General features: G+C 39.9%; 2 protein-coding genes across 4 annotated transcripts in view; one reads left to right on the top strand and one right to left on the bottom strand.

The window, feature by feature from the left end:
• The window catches only part of pan2 (poly(A) specific ribonuclease subunit PAN2), a 24,091-nt gene extending 3,480 nt beyond the window's left edge, over window positions 1-20,611 (bottom strand). For 2 of the 3 annotated variants that reach the window (XM_084367076.1, XM_084367078.1), the window contains exons 1-16: window positions 9,902-9,981; window positions 9,118-9,423; window positions 8,819-8,988; window positions 8,566-8,686; window positions 8,372-8,449; window positions 8,016-8,286; window positions 7,400-7,745; window positions 3,656-3,752; window positions 3,353-3,472; window positions 3,107-3,226; window positions 2,862-2,990; window positions 2,575-2,774; window positions 2,252-2,400; window positions 1,491-1,597; window positions 1,288-1,386; window positions 1,082-1,173 (exon numbers count right to left, since the gene is read on the bottom strand). In XM_084367076.1, the coding sequence (XP_084223202.1) occupies window positions 1,082-1,173; window positions 1,288-1,386; window positions 1,491-1,597; window positions 2,252-2,400; window positions 2,575-2,774; window positions 2,862-2,990; window positions 3,107-3,226; window positions 3,353-3,472; window positions 3,656-3,752; window positions 7,400-7,745; window positions 8,016-8,286; window positions 8,372-8,449; window positions 8,566-8,686; window positions 8,819-8,988; window positions 9,118-9,405 (2,387 nt within the window). In that variant the 5' untranslated portion in view covers window positions 9,406-9,423; window positions 9,902-9,981. Of the gene's footprint in view, window positions 1-1,081; window positions 1,174-1,287; window positions 1,387-1,490; window positions 1,598-2,251; window positions 2,401-2,574; window positions 2,775-2,861; window positions 2,991-3,106; window positions 3,227-3,352; window positions 3,473-3,655; window positions 3,753-7,399; window positions 7,746-8,015; window positions 8,287-8,371; window positions 8,450-8,565; window positions 8,687-8,818; window positions 8,989-9,117; window positions 9,424-9,901; window positions 9,982-14,099; window positions 14,219-20,452 lie in introns of those variants that run through there. The other variant, XM_084367077.1, reaches the window with a different exon arrangement.
• On the top strand, window positions 20,056-24,560 carry ormdl2 (ORMDL sphingolipid biosynthesis regulator 2). The gene is made up of 4 exons (XM_084367079.1): window positions 20,056-20,228; window positions 21,776-21,949; window positions 22,232-22,383; window positions 23,745-24,560. Exons 2-4 carry the CDS (start codon window positions 21,776-21,778, stop codon window positions 23,878-23,880), a joined length of 462 nt encoding a protein of 153 aa, XP_084223205.1. The 5' UTR covers window positions 20,056-20,228; the 3' UTR covers window positions 23,881-24,560.

The following is a 24,560-nucleotide window of genomic DNA, read 5'->3' as shown; positions in this document are numbered from 1 at the left end:
GTCATCCCTACAAAATTGTTGCAATATACAGAAAATATTAAGGTATTTTGTAAAAAAAAATAAAATAAAATTGATATTTGATTTTGTATCCCAGTCGCTGCATTTATGAAGTGCTTTCAAAATATCAAGATATTGTGTGAAAATATTGCAATATCATTTTAAGGCCATATTGCTCAGCCCTAACGATAACATATTAATACCTGCTTCTCATGGCTGATACAGACAAGACAGCCAACAACAAAAGTTTATGCACACCTGAGGGTAACAAAAGCTCAGGTGTTGTGACTGACGAAGTTGATTTAGTATTCAACAGCTCTAATAAGATTTGTTTTGTGAAAACTCGTAGACTTTTTCCTTCCTACGAGAACAGTTGCAAAATATTACAAATTACAGATTGTGGTTGTGTTGGTTTCGTCTGAAACTGTAAGAACAGCCACACCACCACAGATGTCTGGCTCTCTTGTGTAGACTGCGTGGATTTACCCCGGTGCAGCAGTTTGATGTCATAAGTGCTGTACTTGTTGTTTTCGTCTTCTTCTTCTCCTTCTCCTTGCGCTTCCTCTTCTCCTTCTTCTTCTTCTCCTTCTTCTTCTCCTTCTCCTTGTGCTTCCTCTTCTCCTTCTTCTTCTTCTCCTTCTCCTTGTGCTTCCTCTTCTCTTTCTTCTTGTGCTTGTCCCACGTGGTTCAGTAGTAGTTACACTTCCTCTCGGTCACTGACCATCAGCTCTTATTGTTGTTAGCGTGTTTCAAAAACAGCATACGTCACACAGAGGCCATTTGGAGTGCACAGGGGAAAATAAGTGGTTGAGAAGCGGCACATTTAAATGGAATTCAGTTTTTTTCATGCGTTTACAGAAAATGGTGGGAACTAAGACGCAGGCTGGGACACCCCTCGATGATATTGCTCAATTGTAAAGATTTGTTGCCCTTCACTGTTTATATCATTCTTTGGACTGTTGTTTGGAAAATGCAAGCAACTTGATGATGTCTTGGAAATAATAATGGGCATTTTTCTTTCCGTTTTCAGGTCTCACAATAGAAATAATCTACGCTGTGATCCTATTGATTTGATATTACTTACTCTAAGCACCACTCGGTGGGCATGGGTGGAGGCGGTTCTTTAGGTTTTGGAGGCTCCATCGCCTCCTTTGCCATGGCCTTGTTGAAGGCGTACTGTGGAGAAAACACAGAAGATGATGACATTATTTATATAACTAACAACAGGCAAGTCATTAATTAATTTTCAAAATGTCTTCTTGTCAAGATGGAAATCAAAAGGTAACTTACCTCTGCTTGAACCTTCCAGAATTCAGCCTCTTTAGCACTGTTCACCTCACAGTTGATGACCAAAACGTCTGGCAGACATCGAATGTTGCGTGTCTGCACCTGAAGAGGTACAAAGAACGCTCTCACCATGCAGAAAAGGGGCTAAAAATCTACTGCGTGTTGATATGAGCTGCTGATGTGTCTGGAGGGGAGCTGGAACTCACTGTGGGTTGATACTTCTCGCAGTTTTCACACCACGCCTGAGTGCTCTGCTCCAGACAGATGCTCTTCTTCAAGATCTCAGCAAAGTCATATTCCTTTATTGTTTTCTCTGGTGAGTCAAAGTGAAATGAAGAAAAGGTCAACTCTATACTGCCTCGGGTTATCCATGCCCTAGCCCTATAGGGTCAGGCTGTAGGTACATCACATGGGGCTTTTCCAATGGCACTTTTGGCAAGGTTGGCCAAACCATGCTGTGCGGATTTGCTTTTCCTCCTCAAACAATTTTGTATTGTGATTGCGAGACTCGTGTGTGTGCAGGAGACCAGAAACAAAGACATTTTTAAATACATTTTGTAGCTTCTAAGTGAATCTCTGTGATCTGAAGTTTAGTTTTTCTCCTGAATCCTTCTTCTTTCAGGCATCTGCTTTCTCTCACTGTGTCATCATGATCGCTTTCAGCTGTTTCAGGAGTCGTGTTACTGAGTGACTGCAGGTGAAAACCCAACACTTCCTGGTTTTGCTGCTTCATAATAAAAGCTTTTTATATTCATAAATAACGGGGGAATTTATAGCCAATGAAATGTGTACATTACAGACCTTCAAGCAGGTACTCCTGTTGTAATAGAAATGCAAATCCCTGCACTGGGGTGATGTGCCAAGTCAAACTAAGTCAAGCCGAGCCAGCACATTTGTAAGGAAAAACCCCAAAAGCTACACACAGACTATCCATGCACAGCAGAGTGAAGGCGTATTGTAAACTCACCTTGAGAGTTCTGCTCGGGATAATGCATGGTGAAGAGCAAAGTGAGGGAGGAGCGGACCGTCTCTTTGCCACAGCGACACAGGCTGCTGTTCTCAACTTCACATCCAAACAGTTTACCGATTGCAGACTCGCCAGAGGAACCCAGAGAACTGTCATCACCGACACAACAAAAAAAAAAAAAAGAGTGATTGCATTTCACTGAACATGTTTCTGCAAAAGCTTTGGGCCTAGAATAACTCCAGACTCCGTCCTGGGGATGTCACAAAGCTTTGTTCAGAAAAACATTTGCTACTACACTGATAACTGTGTCTGTTGGCTCTGACCTGCTGCTGGCTCCCCTGTAGGCCTGTGGGCCCTCCTGCTCCTGTGTCTCCTGGTGCAGCTGGGTGAGGATGAAGCGGTTCCAGCTTTGGATTAAGCGACCGAGTCTGGCCTTCCCTGTTTGCTCGTCAGAGTCTGCAAGGATCAGACCCAGCGCTGAAGCTTCTGGGATTGTACGAAACGCTCGGAGGAAGTTACTGGCCTTGAGGAGAAGAGATAGGAGACGGAGGATTAGGATTGGTCAGACTGTGGCAGGGATCCATATACTTTCATTTAGAGAAACAAATACCTGACATGGATCTCCTCGTGACAAATCCAACATGTGGAAGAGGAAGCCGAGCTCACAGGCCAAACAAAACTCCTTCTGGCACAAATGATTCTGCACTAGACACCGGATCGGCTCCAAGAAATATAAAACCTAACGTGCCAACACAGAAACAGGAGAACACCAATTCTGTTTTAAATTATCTCTCAAAAATGAATGAACGAATTTAATTAATTTGTAATTATCTGATTAAAAACTGATTTTCTTACCTGGATCATGCAGTTACAGTAGGCATTGGGAATGTGAGGCTCCAGACCAGCAAACAACGTCCTGTTGTAATGTTTGAAGTCAAAGTCCTCCAGTCCGAGTTTTGAGTATTTAATTGTGACCTGATCGAAAACAAAGATATCTTCGTCACACATTTTAGAGATCAAAACTTTAAACCAATTATTCTGAGACAAAAATCAACCATTTTTTATATGAAAACCATGATGCAATATTATGATAAGTCAGACCTTTCTGTACTTTTTGGGCACCATGTAGAGGTGTGGCTCTTCATCACGCCCAATCGGTGATTCAGGCACCTGGTTGTAGTTATCATAATCGAGCTCCACGTCTTTAATTTTGTAAGGAACCTGAAACCATACCAGAAAATAGATTTTAGATTGTTGAGCTCTTTATATGAATGGGACACTGAAAATGACAGCACTGAGGCAATCTAGCCATGTATTTTATCATTTAATGTTTTGTTGGCGTTTACAACAAAGAAAGGCTGTCGTAAGGTAACATCAGGTCTAAAGTGAATGTTTCTGACATGCCTGGTTCCGAGGGCGGGTACGAGGGTTTGCTGCATAACCAATGAACCCAACGGTTTTCATTGTGCGCAGGATTTCTGGATCAGCAGGAGGAGCTCGTCTATTGGAAAGAACACATGAAAATCTTTGTTATATACACCAGTACACCATATACATCGATACACTAGTACCAGCTGCACACATTATTTTGAAAGGCCAGATCTAAAGAGAATAAAATAAATGTTTCTAAAAAAGTTGAGATATTTTTATGTTTACTGTCATTGTCATGTTACAGCCTTGTTATATTCATCTTTAATTAGAAATCTGAAATTTTATGTCCTGAATGTCATTTTTCTCAATTAAAGCAAAAATGGTGCTAAATATTGATGTTTTGCGAGTTACTGTATCAAAGTTATAAATTCAAGTAACATGACAAAACTAAAGGACAAGGTAGTGCACAAGCAATGCAGCCTATTACAACAGACAGGCCCCCTTGTACTTACAGGTGTTTTATAATGTTTAGTTCACAACATTCAATCAATGAGGGTTGACTGGAACTGGATATTGGAAAAACCTCTTGATGCAACAAAAATCAACAGCACCACAAACCACAGCCTCCAAAATGACCAATACGTTGACACAACACTTCTCTAAAACAGATCCATCAACACATCAAATCTGGAGAGCATATATCTATCATAAAAATCATATCTAACTAGTAATTTTCCTATTAACTGGTAATGTAAAATGTGATGGCTGCTCAAACATTATTCACATGCAAAACAAAACATGACATCACTTCAGGAGTGTTTACCAACCGTGAGAGAAAAGAGAAATCAACAACTTCCACATTATGACTGAGATGAGATCATCAGGTCAAATCATTCATGTCAGTTGGATATTATGGTTTCATTATACAAAGTCGTAGTGTAGCAAGAGTTTAAAGATGAAGTTGGAGATATTCCATAATTCTGCTATTGACAACAAATCCCATGGAAGAGACCAAAACCACAAATGCATTGGTCCATCCCTGAATAATTTCCAACTTCCCTATCTTGTCTGTGTCACTCATGTGTTCCTGCTGAAGAATTCCTTAACACAAACTCATAGATTAATTTTTAACAAGGGTTTTCAAATATTACTCAAACAGGAGTAATAAGTGGCTTTCTTGGAAACTATTTACAGCCGAGGATTTGGTGCACTGCTGAGTATTTGCAGTGGCATACGGCACATCTGAGGGTGCATCAAAATAAAGTGCAACAGTGTGGCTCACTTGTGTGTAATCAATAGTTTGTGGACAATGATGCAGCTCTATGGCACAGAGGAAGAAAACATCGTCATCACTGGGATCGTGATGCCTAATACAACAGACAGGCCCCCTTGTACTTACAGGTGTATTTTAATGTTTAGTTCACACCATTCAATCAATGAGGGTTGACTGGAACTGGATATTGGAAAAACCTCTTGATGCAACAAAAATCAACAACACCACAAACCACAGCCTCCAAAATGACCAATACGTTGACACAACACTTCTCTAAAACAGATCCATCAACACATCAAATCTGGAGAGCATATATCTAACATAAAAATCACATCTAACTAGTAACTTTACTATTAACTGGTAATGTAAAATGTTGATAGCTGCTCAAACATTATTCACACACAAAACAACACATGACATCACTTCAGGAGTGTTTACCAACCGTGAGAGAAAAGAGAAATCAACAACTTCCACATTATGACTGAGATGAGATCATCAGGTCAAATCATTCATGTCAGCTGGATATTATGGTTTCATTATGCAAAGTCGTAGCGTAGCTAGAGTTTAAAGATGAAGTTGGAGATATTCCATAATTCTGATATTGACAACAAATCCCATGGAAGAGACCAAAACCACAAATGCATTAGTCCTCAATAATTTCCAACTTCCCTATCTTGTCTGTGTCACTCATGTGTTCCTGCTGAAGAATTCCTTAACACAAACTCATAGATTAATTTTTAACAAGGGATTTCAAATATTACTCAAACAGGAGTAATAAGTGGCGTTCTCGGAAACTATTTACAGCCGAGGATTTGGTGCACTGCTGAGTATTTGCAGTGGCATACGGCACATCTGCGGGTGCATCAAAATAAAGTGCAACAGTGTGGCTCACTTGTGTGTAATCAATAATTTGTGGACAATGATGCAGCTCTATGGCACAGAGGAAAAAAACATCATCATCACAGGGATCGTGATGCCTAATACAACAGACAGGCCCCCTTGTACTTACAGGTGTATTTTAATGTTTAGTTCACACCATTCAATCAATGAGGGCTGACTGGAACTGGATATTGGAAAAACCTCTTGATGCAACAAAAATCAACAGCACCACAAACCACAGCCTCCAAAATGACCAATACGTTGACACAACACTTCTCTAAAACAGATCCATCAACACATCAAATCTGGACAGCATATATCTAACATAAAAATCACATCTAACTAGTAAATTTACCATTAACTGGTAATGTAAATTTTTGATGGCTGCTCAAACATTATTCACACACAAAACAAAACATGACATCACTTCAGGAGTGTTTACCAACCGTGAGAGAAAAGAGAAATCAACAACTTCCACATTATGACTGAGATGAGATCATCAGGTCAAATCATTCATGTCAGTTGGATATTATGGTTTCATTATGCAAAGTCGTAGCGTAGCAAGAGTTTAAAGATGAAGTTGGAGATATTCCATAATTCTGCTATTGACAACAAATCCCATGGAAGAGACTAAAACCACAAATGCATTAGTCCTCAATAATTTCCAACTTCCCTATCTTGTCTGTGTCACTCATGTGTTCCTGCTGAAGAATTCCTTAACACAAACTCATAGATTAATTTTTAACAAGGGTTTTCAAATATTACTCAAACAGGAGTAATAGGTGGCTTTCTCGGAAACTATTTACAGCTGAGGATTTGGTGCACTGCTGAGTATTTGCAGTGGCATACGGCACATCTGAGGGTGCATCAAAATAAAGTGCAACAGTGTGGCTCACTTGTGTGTAATCAATAGTTTGTGGACCATTATGGGGCTCTATGGCACAGAGGAAAAAAACATCATCATCACTGGGAACATAGTCAAAATGTGTTAGTGTTGTTGACTTCATGTAGTACTGCCATTGCAAGCCATACCAAATCAGTTGAAGGATAAGTTCACCTAAAAATGAATTAACTACTCACCCCCATGCAGATGGAAAGTCGACGAAGTTTCTCTGCAAAACATTTCTGGAGCTTTACAGAGAAACAGAGTTCTACTCAACAACTGAAGTAGATGGGGTCTAGTTTTAAGATGTGAACAAAACATAAAATGGCTCCATACAGTGGCGCAATTCAAGTCTCAGGATCACAAACTGATTTTGTTAAACGTGCGGTTGAGCTTCTGCACCCACTTCAGACTGGAAGTGTGCTAATGCGTCTAGCTTAGCAGGTACAGTGAAGATATCATCTTTAAAAAATGGGGAGTACAGGGCTTCCTGAGACTTTGATATCACCAGGCGAGCTATATAGAGCCATTTTATGTTTTTGGGTGAGGTTGTTTTCTACGTTTTAAAACAAGTCCCCACGTACGTCAGTTGTTTAGGAGAATGCTGCAACGCTGTTTTGCTGTGAAGCTCCAGAAATGTTTTGTGGACTACAAAACTTCATCCGACTTTCCATCAGTAGGGTATGGGGGTGAGTAGACAATGAACTTATCCTTTAAGATAAATTACTTGCAAGTGTTTTACCTGGGGCTGGGTGTAGCCAGGGCAGTGGGCCAGTCTGACAGCAGCTGCTCGGTGCTGGTCAGCGGCATGGGGATAAGTGAGAGAGGCAGCAGGTCATGATTCCAGTCCAGCTGAGGCAGCGTGTCCACGAGGCAAGGCAGGGCAAAATCTGTCTCCCGGGAGTAGTCGTTAAAGGAAACTTCTGGAGCATCGGACCAAAGGTGCACACATCCCCCAGAGTCCCCAAAGGCCAAGGCTTGTTTGCTGGCCGATACGTCAAAACTCATGAGCAACTGGCCCACGGTGTTGACGTGAAAAATGTCCGCCACATTGGCGAGACCTGTGGGCTCACAGAACTGGCACTGACCTGGAGAAAGAAGAGGGGGGACATTATTTCACAGATACACGAGTCAGTATTTAGGAATCAATTTCACTCAAATACTTAACTGACTACTCAATACTAGTAAATGTAGCCAAGACAGTTTTTCCACTGTAGTGTCTTATATATTTAAGTAAGATGTTCAATCATAAAACTTGATGTTATTATGATAAAAAGCTTTAAGGACAACGTATAAGTCTACAAATACACAGTCTACAGAGCTTGCATGAAGGAGACTCTACATTTCCCAGTTGATACCTGTCTGTGAGATGATCGCCAGGCGTGACGTGTAGGTAGGAATGAAGCGCAAGAAGAGCGGGTCCACATGCACCTGAAGTGGCGTTACAGCTCGCATCATACGGAGGTCATACACCATGAGGAAACGGTCACATGCCAACCCATTCAAACCTCGGCTGGAGAACCCGCATGCAGCCAGAAGGTTCCCGTGAACGTCGAAGTCTGAGAGGCTGCCAGAGAACGCATCAAACTCGTGCTCCGTCTTGAAATTACGCAAGTCCCGAAGGGTTATCTGTTTTTCACAGAGGGTGAATGTAAGCGTTGTGTAAACCAGAAAATGCATCTTTCACAAACTGATTTAATCAAGTCTTCCTTACCTTGCCAGAAGTGTGCCCACAGAAGAAGAAACGACTGGTTTGGCGCATTATTGCCACTCCAGGTACCTCAACATTGAACTGTCAAGAACACAACAAGAAAGTAAACTGTCAATCACTTGCTTTTAAGCATATCGTTCTTATGTCATGTTGTCCTGTGCTGCATGCATAGGCAGCTGTGAATGTTGATGTCTCACCTTTTGAGTTTCTTGAACAGTATTCAAGTCAACTTCAACTGCATAGTTTTGTAATCCGCCCATGAGCATGGTGTTGTTATCAGTCATGAGGAGACTATGCATATCAGCTCCTTCATCCATCCTGGAACGATACATATATTATTAATAATCATGAACTTTAATTGAGAGAGCAAATCATTTTACAGTTGCAGATTGTCTACAATCAATCTCAGAGCAACAGCATTTGTCCCAGTCAATATTTTGTGTTACTTACGGGTAATCAAACATAACAAGGCCCCCACGAGTGTGGCATTTGAGGTTACACTTTGAAAGGAACAGGACACCTGTTTCCAAACTCTGGATGTGTCGGACGTCATCTGTTGCGTGCACTTGGAAAGATGAATGGCGGCCCATTGTGGGTCCAAAGAACGAGGTTACATGACCCTAGAAGATGAGAAAAATTGAAGGAAAATGATGGAATGACATGGATGCAAAGTGTTTGTGCGTTCTCATTAAACGGAAGACAAGTTTAAAACACAATCTACACTCCATCATAATCAATGCTCTTCTTACTCTGTGGTTTCCCATCCAGAGCATTTCCTCCTGGAGATCAAAATGTGTTGCAGTGACTGGGATGCCAACTTCTGAAACTGCACTGTGCAGCTCGGAAAACATCCCCTCCATGAGGTGCACAGACTCGGGGACAGTCACAGCCAGCCCCTCTGGATCAAGCTCCACACCCTGCAGTAAACTGGGGTTAAGGTGGGGGTCCATGGAGGGCTCCAGCCCCGCGTCCATCGTCCCGTGAAGGCTGGGTGGGTACTCACCCATACCCGGGTCGAGACCGTCAAAGTTCATCATGGGTACAGCTAAATCAACCTGCAGAGGGATGACAACTTCTGTGAACACTAAAGCCACCCTAAATAATAAATAAATGTTATTTTCTTACTTGTTTTGATCAACTTAACGCCCCACATCTTCATGTTTACTTTTAATGTTAGCTTTAGCTTTGCTAACAGTCGCTAGCCCCGGAAACTAACGGTATGACGCTAGCTAGCTGCTAGCAATAGCATCAAAAGTCAAAGTTGTTGTTGTTAATTGTTCATTGTTGAAATGAGCAGAGAAAGCAAAGCTACCGTTTATTCACTCACAACAGTTGTGTCTCATTATTGGTAACGTTATTAGGTCGGCTAGTTGCCGTTTACTGTTAGCTGTTAGCTAACGTTAGCAGCGTCATGAACCACACAGACAGACATGCAGTCAGTCTCTACACCTACAATATATATTAATACAGAGTGTGTGTCCCTTTGTTTTAAAGACTAAAGTCTTAAAATATCAACGTGAAAGTTACACCGACCTATTCTTGTAATCTGATTTACCGCACAGGAGTCCATGCTCACTTCATTCACAACAATAACACTCTTATTTTAAAAAAACAGTTCCGGAGCAAACAGGGTGCGTTCAAGAGCAGCGCCGGAGCTTGTTCAGCCTAGACATGTGGACTGAGTCATCCTTCTCTACTAATACACTGGCGTTGTTTTCCATTTCAGCAGCTTTAAAAACATTCCCTTTATTTTTTTTACTCGACTCCTTGACTGTGTAACGTCTTTCTTGATTTTATACTTATATCTATAACACTAATCAGGCCTATGTCTTCACCAGGCTGGATCACAAACCGAGCAAGGTGGGCCACTTGCTCCACATCCGCAGGGGCCCTGAAGGCACCATGTATCTTTGAGTGATTTTGATGAACTGCACATTTTAAGAGCTAAATCTTATCAATTAATCGATTAGCTGATCGACAGAAAATTAATTGACAGCTGTTTTAATAATGGAGAAATTGCTTTGGTAATTTTTCAAACAAATATACCAAAAATCCTCTTTTTTTTAACTTCTTAGGATGAGGTTTAAGGTGGGTTGGCTGTTTTTTTCTGTTTTAAATAATATTAAACTGAATATCTTTGAGTTTTTGGACTGTTGGTCGGACAAAACAAGATATTTAAAGATGTCAACCCAGTATTTTGCAGTGTTTTCTGACCAAACAGGTGACTCAAGTTATTTGGTCCAAGTCTCAAGTCCCAAGTCATTTTTTTCTTCAAAACAAGTCCTTAGATCAGGCAGGTCAAATAACATTTCCCCACCAAAGACATTGCAGTCTTACCTGACAGTGAATTGAATTTGCATTATAATTAATGATTTTCAGTGAAATAAATAAATGAGAATAATAAAAAAAAAAATTCTCCATCAAAAAATTCTTCCCATCACTTTTAAACAGAGAAATACTGAGTACCAAGTCAGGAGTCTTTAACTTCAGAGTTAAGTTGCAAGTGAGTCCACATCTGTTTTTGACAATTCATATGCCATTTAATTAATCTAGAAAATAATCATGATAACTTCACTGTCATAACCATGATCCTTCCCTAACCTGAGGTACCTGAGTTGCCATTAGCAGATATTGCAGAAGGTGAAATTGGCTTTTGAAATAAAGCAGCAGGACTGAACATAAGCTGTGATTTTGAAGATCAGGTGGTCAACAGGGAGCCCAAAGCTCATTTTTGCCCCAGGACTACTACAGGATGAATCCAGCCCTGATTCACACAGTAAGAAAACTGCATAATGTATAAAGATATGTCATATAAGCAGCAGGAGAGCTCTGTTTCCTCACACATAATCGATATACATTTATTCTTCGTTAATTTGAATTAAAGAAGTAATAGTAGCGGGATGTTAGTATTCGTTGCACCTTGAACAAAGTTTTAAATGAATAAATAAAGCCAAGACATAAAAGCCTGCTTCCAGCTGGTCAATAAACCCTCAGTTTGTCTGATAAGAGCGTTTATTGCAGTAAATGAGTTACAGGCACACTACCACTATATTAAGAATAAAGAACATAGAGGGGAAAGATAAAGGAAGCACCAAAATATCTTCATGTCTCCCGTCATCGTTTTCTTTCTCTGAAAAAACTGAATTCAGATGAAAGGCACCGGTTTTTCTCTGGTAGAGAAGAGGGGCAGATCGTGGACACAGATGGAAAGTTTGTCCGTTTATGCATGAAGGTTAATCTCACTTCCCCGGCACAGCCATTGATGTGAAACCTGATTACAACACATTTAGGTTAATTGGCGTATCAGTAGCAGCATCTGTTACTCACTTGTGAGGGATAAATCATTTCACATAAGATCATCAAGTATGTGATAAAAGAAACTCTTACTAAAAAGAAGTTCTTTTAATATAAGATATGCTTTTAATTGACTTTTTATGTATTTATCATAATTAACTAACAAAGTTATACTTAAGTATACTTGTTTTTTACTGAGTTTACAGAAAAGTCTTACTTAATATTTTGATTATGATATACTTAAGAAAAGTTACATTAAGTATTCTTGCATTAAACAGAAAGTTTCTGTATTCATTGTTCTGTTTTTCCTTTCCTTTCCTTCGTTTTTAATCCTGAGTACGTCATGTGGATTTTCTATACGTGTGGTCCACCAGCACTGTACATTTGAGTTAACTTCAAGTCTATTTACGTTGAATTTTCAGGAACAATTTGCAGTGTAATATAAATACGGTGAAACAAAATAAACTACATTTCCATGAGGAAAAATGAAAAGATGAGATATGGAACAAGTCTAATCCCAGAAACTATGTTCAAATAAAGAAGATTATCACGCAGAACCTTATTTAACACTTAAATAAACTGACGTGGGCAGATATGAAGGTATTCCTGAAGAGCAGCGTGCGTGTGTCCTGCATGATCTCTGCTGAGGATGAGTTTTATTTCTCTTTCCCTGCCCAACAGTAACCTAAGAAACCTTTTGTTTGAAATAATTCAGGTGAAGAACGCTGATTTATTCTGGTTGTCTGAATGTTGAGTTGGATCTTTAAGGAGGAGATCTACGTCTTAGCCTGTCTATTAAGACAGAGAACACTGTATCCAACATAATAACGCATTTTCTTTCATTGATTTGTATTGTCTTTTTTAATTTGTAGAAGTGTATGTTATGAGATGTTTTGTGGCCATTTTTGTGTTATTGTTAGTGTCTTGTCAGCCCACATGGACTGGACACTGTTAAGTGCACGACACTTAAATAAACAAATCAATCAACCTAAATAGTAGCTACACTTTAAAGTACAAAAATAATATATAACTAGTGGACGATAAGTATGATGTTAAGTTTACTTGAATAAAACTTTAAAGTATACTTGCAGTATTAAAAAAAAAGTATAAAATTGTAGTTTACTGAGGGTAAACCTTTTGTTACGGCCATGGCAGTGTCCCTAACGTTTCTAGAGTTTGCCTGTATTTTCCTTTTCCCTGTGGTCCCAGTGCCCCCTCTCTTTCCCTGAGGTCAGAACACTTTAATTTGTAAGAAATGTGGATTTTTGAGTCTCATTCCCAACTCGTCAAATAATGACGGGCTGATGCTTTGGGATTGTAGGACAAATAGCACCTTTAAAATGTTAAAAAATGAAATAAACTAAAAATGGGCAACAACTAACAGTATATCTGTAAGTTCAGCTGTAGTATAGTTCATAGTAAAAGTACTCAACAACTTAGATGTAAAGTAGTGCTCAAAGTGTATTGTTCCTAAAGTTGACGTATACTTAGAAGTGTACTTTTAGAAACTAAAAAGTAGGCCGATTTTATTTATTTTTATTTATATATAAGTGGTACACTTGCAAGAATACTAACTAGCAGGCTACACTGATGTTGGAGTACATACTACATAAAGTACACAACCATAAGTTAAAGTCAACTTTAAAATAAAATGAAGTAAACTTATTTTTTTGTAACTGGACCCCACAGTTCACTGATGGTCAGAAAGAAAAACCATTGAACAAACCTTTACAATGAACTTATTATACAGCAGAGGGACATTCAAATGAAAATTACTCATAGTGGCCAACGACAAATGAATCATTAAACTTTGATTGCAACAGACGACTTTTTCTGGATTTTTTGCAACAACTACCTCTTGTAATGTGATAATCCTGACCTCATCTCTATTATACATCCACTCGGAGTCTCCTACCTGTGCGTAACGAGATGATCAAACTGGACTCAGAGAGCACACCTGAGGGGGGAAACCCCTCCTGACGCACTCAGCAGGAGCAGCAGCTGGACCGTATATAAGGACTCACAGCAGCACTCATCAGTCACAGGGACGAGTCCACAGCACCAGACACAAACTCAAAGAAACCCAACATGGATTCTTGTTTCGCGACTTTTGCTGCTTTTTTCTTTCTCTTCGGAGCTGCGTGCTGCGCTCCCGCCGGTCACCATCACCATGATGCATGCGCGGATGTGCGCAGCAGCTCTCTGGAGCTGAACCGCATTGCCAAAATTGTATCAGTAGAGGTAAGAGATTTTATTTTTTTTAATTACTTTTATCTGGAATTATTAATGCAAAATAAAACTAATTTAATTTCTTATAGCCAATATGCATTAAGTTCAATTAATCCCACTTATACACTACCAGCACTGACATAAGGCTGAATATACCAGCATGTATTGCTTGGTTTGTATATTTTCATTCACGTTTGTCTCAAATCACCTTCAGGCACGAAATGGATCCACAGATGACTCCAGGTTCTCTGGACTTGCTTGGATGGAGGCGACGGACATGTGCGATCCTGAATCCCTCAAACAGAAGTCAGGGGTGAGCAACCAAACCTGCGTGAAATACAACAAATATCACATTTACAAACAGACAACAGACAAAGTTGTGATGCTTTTCTAAGTTTTCTTTTCTTCTCTCCTTTCTCAGCCGTGTCTGGGTAAGTTACTCAGCGTCCTGACTCACTACATCTCTATAGTGGAGGAGCTTTCTACACTTCCCAGATGCTCAAAGTTTGCCAGCGATGTGAAGCCGGAGATGCGCAAACTGCACAAAGACATCAGCAACTGTGTGCAAGCGCGCACAGGGACGACTCACCACATGGTAAGCTCTATCCACTGAAATAAATGTTTTGGATTTATTTTCATTTATCATCCTAATGGCTCATTAAAACTAATCCTTTTCCCTCTGATCGTGCAGGACATCAGCGCTGTGACCGCGAACTGGATGAAGGACACGCTGTGCACCTCCTACACCTTCGACCGACTCTTCTCCTTCTCCATCCTCACGGCTCGCGTCTTTGCTGAAGGTGACCCGACTCGTCACACGGACGGTTCCGCTCAGAAATGCGCGTAGATGCAATGACATGTTGCAGTGCATCGCTGACCTGCAGCTGTGAATTAATTGTGCGATCAGTCCCTGTTTGATCACATTGATCTCTAGTGCAGCCTGTAGTGGCGGCTGATGACTCTACGACAGTATTTCTCATGTTCCTCTCCCATGCAATGTATTTCCAATGGAATTATCACAGAACATATTTATTCAAATCATATTTATGTATTTATTTATTGATATTTATTGAAATCAGTTGATATTGTATTGTGTTTGTCTTTGTATGCGTAATAAACAGCATGACTTTCATCATCACATGTGTTGTTGTTCATATATGATATCATTGTGGGTTTTTAAAATTCTTCTATGGTGATTTTTCCCTCCACCGAAAACAATCATAAGAACTCCACTTTCCAATGAATGAATTTCCAAAACCACTTCCAGACAAACTGAGATAGGAGGAAGCTGTGCTTTCCTAAAATATTCCTGCCGCTCTTCAGAAGAGGCACAACTTCCTGCTTACTTCCTCCTCGTCGGTGTGTTTATCATACCAGACGTGTCCCTCAAGCTGTGATGATGTAATGCTAATCCAGCAGTAATTCAAAGCAAAAAAAAAAAAAAAAGGAAGGTGTCATGTTTATAAGACAAAGAGGAAGCAGCGATGAGCACAGCGCAAAGGTACCAGATTGCTCAACAAGGAAGTTTGTCCTCTGGGTGACTTAATATCCTGACTTCATTCAGAAATCCTGTCGTCTTTGAAGATCAAAACTCCAAAGTTCACTGTTGTTCATCTGTCATGACAATCAGAGCGAAAGAGGAACTGTGAATATGGTCAAAGAAGATGGACAAACAAAAGGAAGTAAATGCAAAGATAGAATAAAAGAACAAAGCAAAACAAACCAATGAATGAATGAATGAACAACACAGTAAAATATCAAAGTGAGCAAATATCAAAATGCACAACAGGCTCTCTGAGGCCTGCTACATCTGTTTTTGATGTTTAACAGTAAATGTAATGTGGGGTAATGCCAGAATACATTTTTCTGGGAACCAATATGTGACGGTTTATTATGCTGAGAGCAGGAGAAGTGATGTGCATGGCAGTATTACCGTACACAGCGTGTTTGTGTGAGGATGATGTAACCAGGAAGGTCAACAGGTTACCGCAACTGAGACTTTGATATCACAACCGCTGCATGAGCAAATGTGAGAAAGTGAACGTCTGAAGGATTGTACTAGATAAGAAGTTAAAGTCCCCCTCCATAAAGGATGAGCTCTCCCATAAGCGAGAATTCAGTCATTTAGTCTTCTCACCCTCGTGCTGACGGGAAAAGTCGGGTTCAAGTTCCCTGAAACATTTCTGGAGTTTCACAGCAAAACGGCATTGCAGCATCCTCCAGAACAACTGAGGCAGATGGGGACTTGTTTGAAAATGTAAAAAAACATACAGTGCATACACACTTTTTAAAGCTGAAGTCTTCACTGTAGCTGCTAAGCTTAGAGCGCACCCCGTCTGAGTAGGATGCACAAGGTTGACCACATGTCGAGGGTGAAAATAACTTATATTTGGGATCTTCGGGCTTTAGGAGTATTGGACTACGCTGGGCGAATCACTTAAATGCAACAAGATTGTTATTATACTCATCAATTCACTTAGGTATATATCGTGGCTTAACAATTTATATTTCGATATTCATACACAATTGGTTTGACGTGTACTTAAAAGAAAAGTACAGCTAAGGTTGTGCATGTTTAAAGGATGCCTGTATGTCTGGATCACCATAGACAGTTAATTCTGGTCACTCAGCTCAGGGCCTGTAATTATATACATATAAAATAATCACATCTTAAAATGTGTGTCAATAAAATCGCTCAGCGTGCCAAAGTTCCTCCTGGCCCACTCATGTAAATAGTGGGTCATGTTTGAAGTGAATTTTGCATCACTTCCGTATAATTTCTCTACACTCCGCTCAAGCTGCAGGGAAGCGGTCTGTCAGCGTGCCAGTAACAGCTTGTGTGTTTTTGTTGTCATTCCCCTCGCATGAGTCATCTGCTCTATCACAGGCATCGCGGTTGCATCAGTGTGATGATGTGTGTTGATTTATTTCACTAGATAACCCACATTCCCGCCTGGTAACTGATACATCCGAATATATATCAATATTTATGCTTTTATAGTGGATTTTATTCCTGCCACACTCCTTTTCAGTCAAGCAAACTGGTCCCCTGGCATGTACAGTTATCTTGATGATTTTAATGTGTAAAAAAAAAATGTTGCTTATACAACACATAAAGTATCAATTCGCAAAAAGTCCACAAAAGTCTCAGTAATTAAGCCACTTTTTTAAAGAAACAACCTCGATCCATTCATATTAAACCACTACAGGCCTATTTACAACCTGCAGTTTATTAGCAAAATCACTGAGTAAGTTGTCTACAAACAACTCAATAATACAATAATTATCTGGACATTTTCCAGTCTGGATTCAGGCCTCACCACAGCACCAAGACTGCTCAGTTTAACTGCTGCATTCAGCGAGTCAACATTCCCCAGAAATTTGATTTCCTTTCCAGCACATGTAATCCATGTGTAATGTGAACAATACATCACTTCCTTATCTGATTTCTCTAAACATCGTTCATGTTACCGGGAAGCTTTCTGCTCAGCTGTCGGTAACCGCCTTCCTCATATTTCACGGGTCAGCAAATAATGATGATATGTTTTGTACATAAAATCTGAATATGCAAAGTAAGGAGTGGTAAAAAAGTTCAATATTTGCGTCTGAGTGTAGCGGAGTTGAAGCATGGCCGGATTAACCCGTTTCGGGGGCCGTGGGGCAAAAACGTGATACTGAAAACACGCCTGCCGTCACCTCCAAGGTCCCATTAGCTGCAGCCAGTTCTCAATCGTGGAAAGTATATTTTGTGTCTCCAGAGGAAGCTGCATGTTACCTGATAAACTACCTCCAGGGATGTCACTCAGCGGCTCAGTTGCATGGTGGGTAATGTAGGCACCATGTTTAGAAAAGCAGTCCACTGGTCTAACATTGTCCTTCTATAACACTGTTTGACACATTTATAAACAAATGATCAAAATCATTACAGCAGAAACAGAGAGATCACATTTTTTAATCCACACATTCTTCTTCCTTTTCTAAACCCGGAGCATACATTACCCACAATGCAACTTGGCCAATTTATCAGATTACATGCATCTTCCTCTGGAGCCACAACAGCCTTTAGACTACTGTTTTCACATTTGCAGTTTACTCTCCAAGACCCTTAAACACACTTGAGTGTGTTAAATTGGTGGAGTTCGTAATATATCTATAATGGTCCAAATATGAGGTATAAAGTGGCATGAAATTGAAATACGCGGGTAAAACACGAGTACCTCATTACTGTACTTGAAGACAGTTCTTGAAGGGTAAGGCTGGCTGTAAAAGAACAAAACCAACATTGTGTCTGTTTCTGAGGTCTTTAAAAATGGCTCCCAGATTTTTTGTTTCATTTAAAAAAATGCTCAATAATTTCCTAAACAACTGGTTATTATAGCATTTAGTAAATATTACTCACACTCACATTTCTAGTTGTGGATGAGTTGCTTTGGTTGGATATTTACTGCAGCAGGTAAATGAACATGAGGTGCAACAGAGTGATTTATTGTATGGTTTTTGGACAACAATAGAGCTCTGTGGTACAAAGGGAAGCTACTTCAGGCTTTGCTACACAGACAATACTCATATTATGATATATGACTTTAAAAACTACAGAATATCTCCATACATTTCCTTCAAGTAATTTCCACAACCGGTTTCAAACCCCTTTCGTGCCAACCACTAAATGCCAAACATTTTGCTGACCTTTAAATTGTTGACATTTTGTTTGTACGAGAGCTCGACCAACACGCAACTGTTGGGGCTGATGCCGAAACTGATACTAGGGAGTAAGAAATTCCGATATCAATATAGCGGCAATGTACACACATTTGTTACAGCGACCCCTCAATTGTGGTTATCAAACATTTGTGACAAAGATAAATGATGGAGGCGGGATATTTTACAGATGAACAATAAACGTTTATTGTCTCGTCTAAGTTTTCATGTAGGCGGACACCGATATATCTGATGGGCCAATATTCATTTGCAGTTAAAATGAAAATCTTTGTGTCAAAATTTCGAACAAGCAGTGATGAAATAAACCTAAATACAATTTACTCAAGTACTGTTCTTAAGTACAATTTTGAGGCACTTTCCATTTTCTGCTACTTTATTCTTCCTCTCCACTACGTTTATTTTATGAAATAGTTACTTTGCAGATTCAGATTATTCAGTGTTTATAGACTAGTAATCGTGACGTGTGATCAATCAGATATCGTTGTAGGTGGGACATTGTGTGAGAGGATGTTGCATCATCATCATCACCAAAGTAGCACATTTTTAAATTGGGTAATTTTATCAGCAATCTGACGCTAATCTAATCTAACCTAATCAGAAAATGCTGAATATCTGCCCTGACAATTAGCCAGGGCTGATAATCGGTCTACTCCTAAACTTTAGTTGCTAGTTACTTCACAGAGTACATGCTGCATCACAGCTAAAATAGTGTTTTTTTAATTAATCAATCAATCTATTTTAACTCCGCCAAGCCTTTTTTTGTCTACCTCCAGTGATGTCGCTCAGTGGCTCAGTTGCATTGTGGGTAATGTAGGCACCAGATTTAGAAAAGCAGTCCACTGGTCTAACATTGTCCTTCTATAATATTGACACATCAAAAAACAAATGATCAAAATCGTGACAGCAGAACCAGAGACATCACTATTTTCTTCCCTTTCAAAACCTGGTGCCTACATTACCCACAATGCAACTTAACCACTGAGTGACATCACTGGAGGCAATTTTAGAAAAATGCTGATATTGGATCCGATAATCGACCAGGCCTATAATCGGTTGATTCATAGAAGCTATACAGTGTATCTACATATACATGAAGCCAATGTATGATTGAGTTGTACTGGTATTTTTGATACTTAAGTTTATTTATTGCCAGAAAATGACTATTACTACTATTGGTATGGGTTAGATATATTTTAACTTTTTATTATTATTATTAATTTAATATTTTAATATATTTTCTTTGCTTAAGTAGGATTTTTTAACTCAAACTCGTGCTCGCAGAAGTGAAAGCAGAGCTAGAGAGTAAAACCCAAGTGTAACACTCATCCCTTTGTATTCTGTTATTGTGATGACATTTATCTGTGAGTTACATCAGTGACACATAAGTAATCCTCACATTAAGGAGGTAATGAGGGTCCTGGGAATTTCTTGGGAGGACCTGTGTGCTCTCTGCAGCGCCACCCCCTCACCTGTTCACCTGCCCGTGATGTGGACAGGAGGTGAGCCGGCCGGAGTTTTGACAGATGTCTCCGCCGCAGAGGAACCAGCCCAAAGCGAGCGAAGGCGGGGTTAAAGAAAAAACAAGGAATTTCCTGGTGAGCTACGACAACACGGGAAGGTAAAGTTTGCTCCGTTGAAATGTTAAGTTTTTAAACCTGGAAATGACGCGTGGGCGAGGCTGATTCATCGCAGTTTAACGGAAGCTTTTGTCCGCCTCGGTGTTAACTTGAAGTCCGTGTCCGTTACATCCAGATCAACTCTGAAGTGACGTTAGCATGTTAACCTGTAGGTAGCAGCTCGACTGTTAGCTAGCGGGCTAACGTTAGTTATTGTGTTACTGACCCCGTCAACTGTGAAGCCGAAGTCTGGGCGTTTCGTCAGCGGTCACTGTCATGATGCTTTACAGTTTTCACAGTGGATATTCACTGTGACTTCATCCTAACTTGTTGTTTTGGCTAATGTGTGAATGTTGCGGGGCAGATGTAGCCGAGTGATGTTGAGGAGTCCTGTAAGAGGAAGCGCGTGTTTACTCACCCAGAACAATTCAGCCGGGCGGAGTCATTTCCCCAGAGTTGTTATAAAGATGCATTTTTCTTTATGCATCCTTTACACCAATGTTATCAAATCAAAGTGATGTCTTCAAAATATAAAATGTGTAGTGCAGATCTTTTCCCCCCTACTCTTAAATATCTTATTGCAGCCTTGCACTGAACCAACAACTGAAATACATTTATATATATATATTTCTGCTCATATTTTCTCCATGCAAACAGATGTATACATCTATATGCACGTTAGTTTTTGACAGTGCAAATATTTTCCCTTATAAATAACTAACTTACACCTTGAACTAGGCTTGTCACAGTATTCTATGTTCCCAGTAGTCAGGCTTACACCGATTACATTACTTGCCATTACTCCCCACGGACTGAATAACACTACTCCCTGACATATTTAAAATGGATCCGCTGTCAAGAAATTGCAAAAATGACTACTGTTTTGCTCTGTAGACGCATTTTTGATGAACGACAGCAGTGCTTACCAAACATATTATGTTTCCTGTGACAAGTATACTTATAAAGAAAAAGTCATCTCATGTACAACAATGATTATCGGCCCTGGGCGTTTATCGGGCAGATATTCAGCATTTTCTGATTATCGCTATCTGTGATTTTTCTGTCAGATTGCAGATGAAATAAATAATTTAAAAAATGTGTTACTTTAATCCATAACCTGTAAACACTGAACGCATGAAGTAGCAGAAGTATGAAGTAGCAGAAAATGGAAATACTTGAGTAAAGTATGTGAAATTTGTAATTGTATTAAGGTATATTTCGTCACTGGTTGTTCGAAATTATGACACAAAGATTTTAATTTTTACTGCAAATGAGTATCGGTCCCAAATATTGTTTTTCAGTTTCCTTGATTTCTAATTATTGGTAACAGCCCTGAAAAAGCCATATTGGTCAACCCCTAGTTAAATTACATAGTTGATTTCAGCAACATAGTTTCAGCAGATCAACCTCATCACTAGTTTTCTCCTTTGAAGTTTAAGATTTATCCTGTTTGCTGATATCGTGTCTGAGAAGCAGAAGGTCTGTTGGTGCCTCTTGTTGTTGTCAGCCTCCTGAACTCTTAAATTTAGTCTCTCTCTCTGTGTTCAAGATGAATGTGGGCGTAGCTCACAGCGAGGTGAATCCCAACACGAGGGTCATGAACAGCAGAGGAATATGGCTCACCTACATGCTGCTGACCGTCGTGTTGCACATCGTCCTGCTCAGCATTCCTTTCTTCACCGTGCCACTCGTCTGGACCCTTACCAACGTCATCCACAACCTGGTCAGTTGAAATCATGTTCAAACTCAAGCATTTTAGACTGAATAGAGTCAGGAGATGAAAATAAAAGTATAGTATTTTTTATTATATTGAACAAACTGTTGAGTTTTGAGTATGTGGCAAGCCTGCACATAAATACAGGAGCTTTGCAGTTGTTGAAAATGACAGTTTGGATAAATATCCTCCTTGCTGTAGGTCGCAGCAGATCCTTGAGTCAGCTAATTGCTGATCCATTGAAATGTATCTGTCTTTGTGGCTAATAGCAGTGTGGTTTGTCCTGTGCAGGTGATGTACCTGTTTCTACACACAGTGAAGGGCACTCCCTTTGAGACACCAGACCAAGGCAAAGCTCGTCTGCTCACACACTGGGAACAGATGGACTACGGTGTCCAGTTCACATCTTCACGCAAATTCCTCACTATCTCACCAATTGTTCTGTAAGTATGTTTGCCGCTCATGTTAAGAAGTCATCCGCAGCGCTGGACATTTTGCAGTTTCTCTTTCATTATGTTGCTTACATCGGCATGTTGGTAAATATGCAGGTTACCTGGAATGGGTTTTTTTTGACTGACGTGTTAAAGCTGTCGGGAATCTTCTGGTCTTCTTTGTAGAAGATCTGGAAACAACTCAAGGCTGATCGACATTCTTTCCATTCTCAGACGGCTCATGTGCAGTTCACATTGGTAGCAGTGGCAGATTTCCCACGAGAAATTCAGAGCAACAATGAGTTGAATTCATACAGTGGTAGACTAAAGTTGGCTTCTCACTTCAAGCCAGCGACCTTTTAACTGGTGAAACCCAAGTTGACTTTTATTTTGAAGGGCCCTAGTCACAGAAAATACAATGTGCTCAGTTAGCGCCACTATCGTCCATCAGACATGCATCTACAGAGCAAAACTGGCAATTATCGAGCGGATCAATTTTAAATATGTCAGGAAGTAGTTTTATTCAGTCTTTGGGAATAAAGGAATATGACGGAGCTGTAAGATGAAGAGCTGAAAGCAATAGACTCTACAGCTTCAACTTCTCAGTGAGGTAACAACTCCTTCATCACATTCCCCATTGGCGTTTGGTTTAAATCCTACATTTTGCCAAATGGGTGTTTGCTTTTTGCTTTGACAACAAATCCTCTGCCATCGTCTTTGTCAGTCAACTGTCCTCACTCTTGTTATGTCATAAGTGAAATGTGACTGCTGTTACTCTGTGATGCAACTCTGCTGCTGGCCCCGCTGCTGCACGGGGGTAGACACCTGTAGCAGTTTGTAATTGTAGTGTCCATTGTCGGACTAGTACTCATTTTTATAAAAGAAAAACGACAGTGGGGGCCATGGGCAAGTAATGTAATCTGTATATGCCAGACCAAGACGTAACACCGGGAGCTCTGATGACTGTTTCAAGCCTAATTGTGAGTCATCTCTCAACATCTACTCCATTGACTGGAACAAAATCTTGAGTGAATGTCATTGTTCCCAGATAAAGAAACTTTCATGATCCCCTGACTTTTCCTCTTGTGCAGGGGTGTTCCCTTGGAGGGCAAAAACCACCTACTGTGAGGTTATGTAAAGTAAATAATAATTAGGAATCCTAGATATTTAAAGAGCATTTTACATCACCAAAAAACTAATTTATGGGATGAACCTTTATCATGCAGACCAAAACTACTGTAGAATAAAATATCAACATGCGAGTCAGCTTTTGTTTGGTCGGTTGTTTATTTTCACTTTTTTATTACGTATTTAAGAATCTGTGTTTGTTTTTAATGTGTTGATGCTACATTGACACTTTTCTCTCTCTGCAGGTATATTCTTGCCAGTTTCTACACAAAATATGATCCCACACATTTCCTCATCAACACAGGCTCCCTCCTTAGCGTCCTCCTCCCAAAGTTGCCTCAGTTTCATGGAGTACGGATATTTGGGATCAACAAATACTGACAGAACACTGGATTTTAACCACAAGCACTGGACTTGTAGTTTTCTATTTCTGCTGAACTATTTTATGTTTAGAGTTTGAGGAGAAGGGAACCAGTTCGATTCGTCTGTACCGTACAGACTGTGTGGAGTAATATAAGGAATTTGCAGTTTATGGATGCACATAAATGCACTGCTGCTGTTTCATGAAAGTAATTTTTTTTCTTTACTGACATTCCTGATGTATGTTTATCAAAAGCCAGACACTTTGCTCTTGGCTTCAAGAAAGAGCGAATTTGAACTGCACTCCTTTAGAACGAAATGTTTATTCCTTATTTTTAAGATGTCGTCACCCTCTGTCGGAGAGTCTAGCTTTTCTCTTACAAACTGCGCTGGCTGCACGTCTGTAAAACTGCATCTGGTTCTTTTTTTTACCATTAATGTGAATGAATTCTTTGTGAATTCATTGTGGCATTTTGGTTCATGTTCTAGGAACTATTGCAGTTCGTTTCAGTTTTGCTTTTTTTCTTGATTTACTATGAAGGATTTACATGCAGCGTGCATTTACATGCTTACAATAAACACTGCAGTCTTTGTTTTGCAATGATACACACAATCATGTAATTTACTGTTTGCTTTAAAAGCTGGATGTCTTTCCTCGCTTATAAAATGAAAAAAGCAGTGATAACTGCATGGTGTGCACA

This window comes from Pagrus pagrus, assembly GCF_965226575.1.
Source record: "Pagrus pagrus genome assembly, chromosome: 11".
NCBI lineage: Eukaryota > Metazoa > Chordata > Actinopteri > Spariformes > Sparidae > Pagrus > Pagrus pagrus.
Note: the sequence above shows the minus strand (reverse complement) of the source record. Positions and strands in the feature narration are given on the sequence as shown.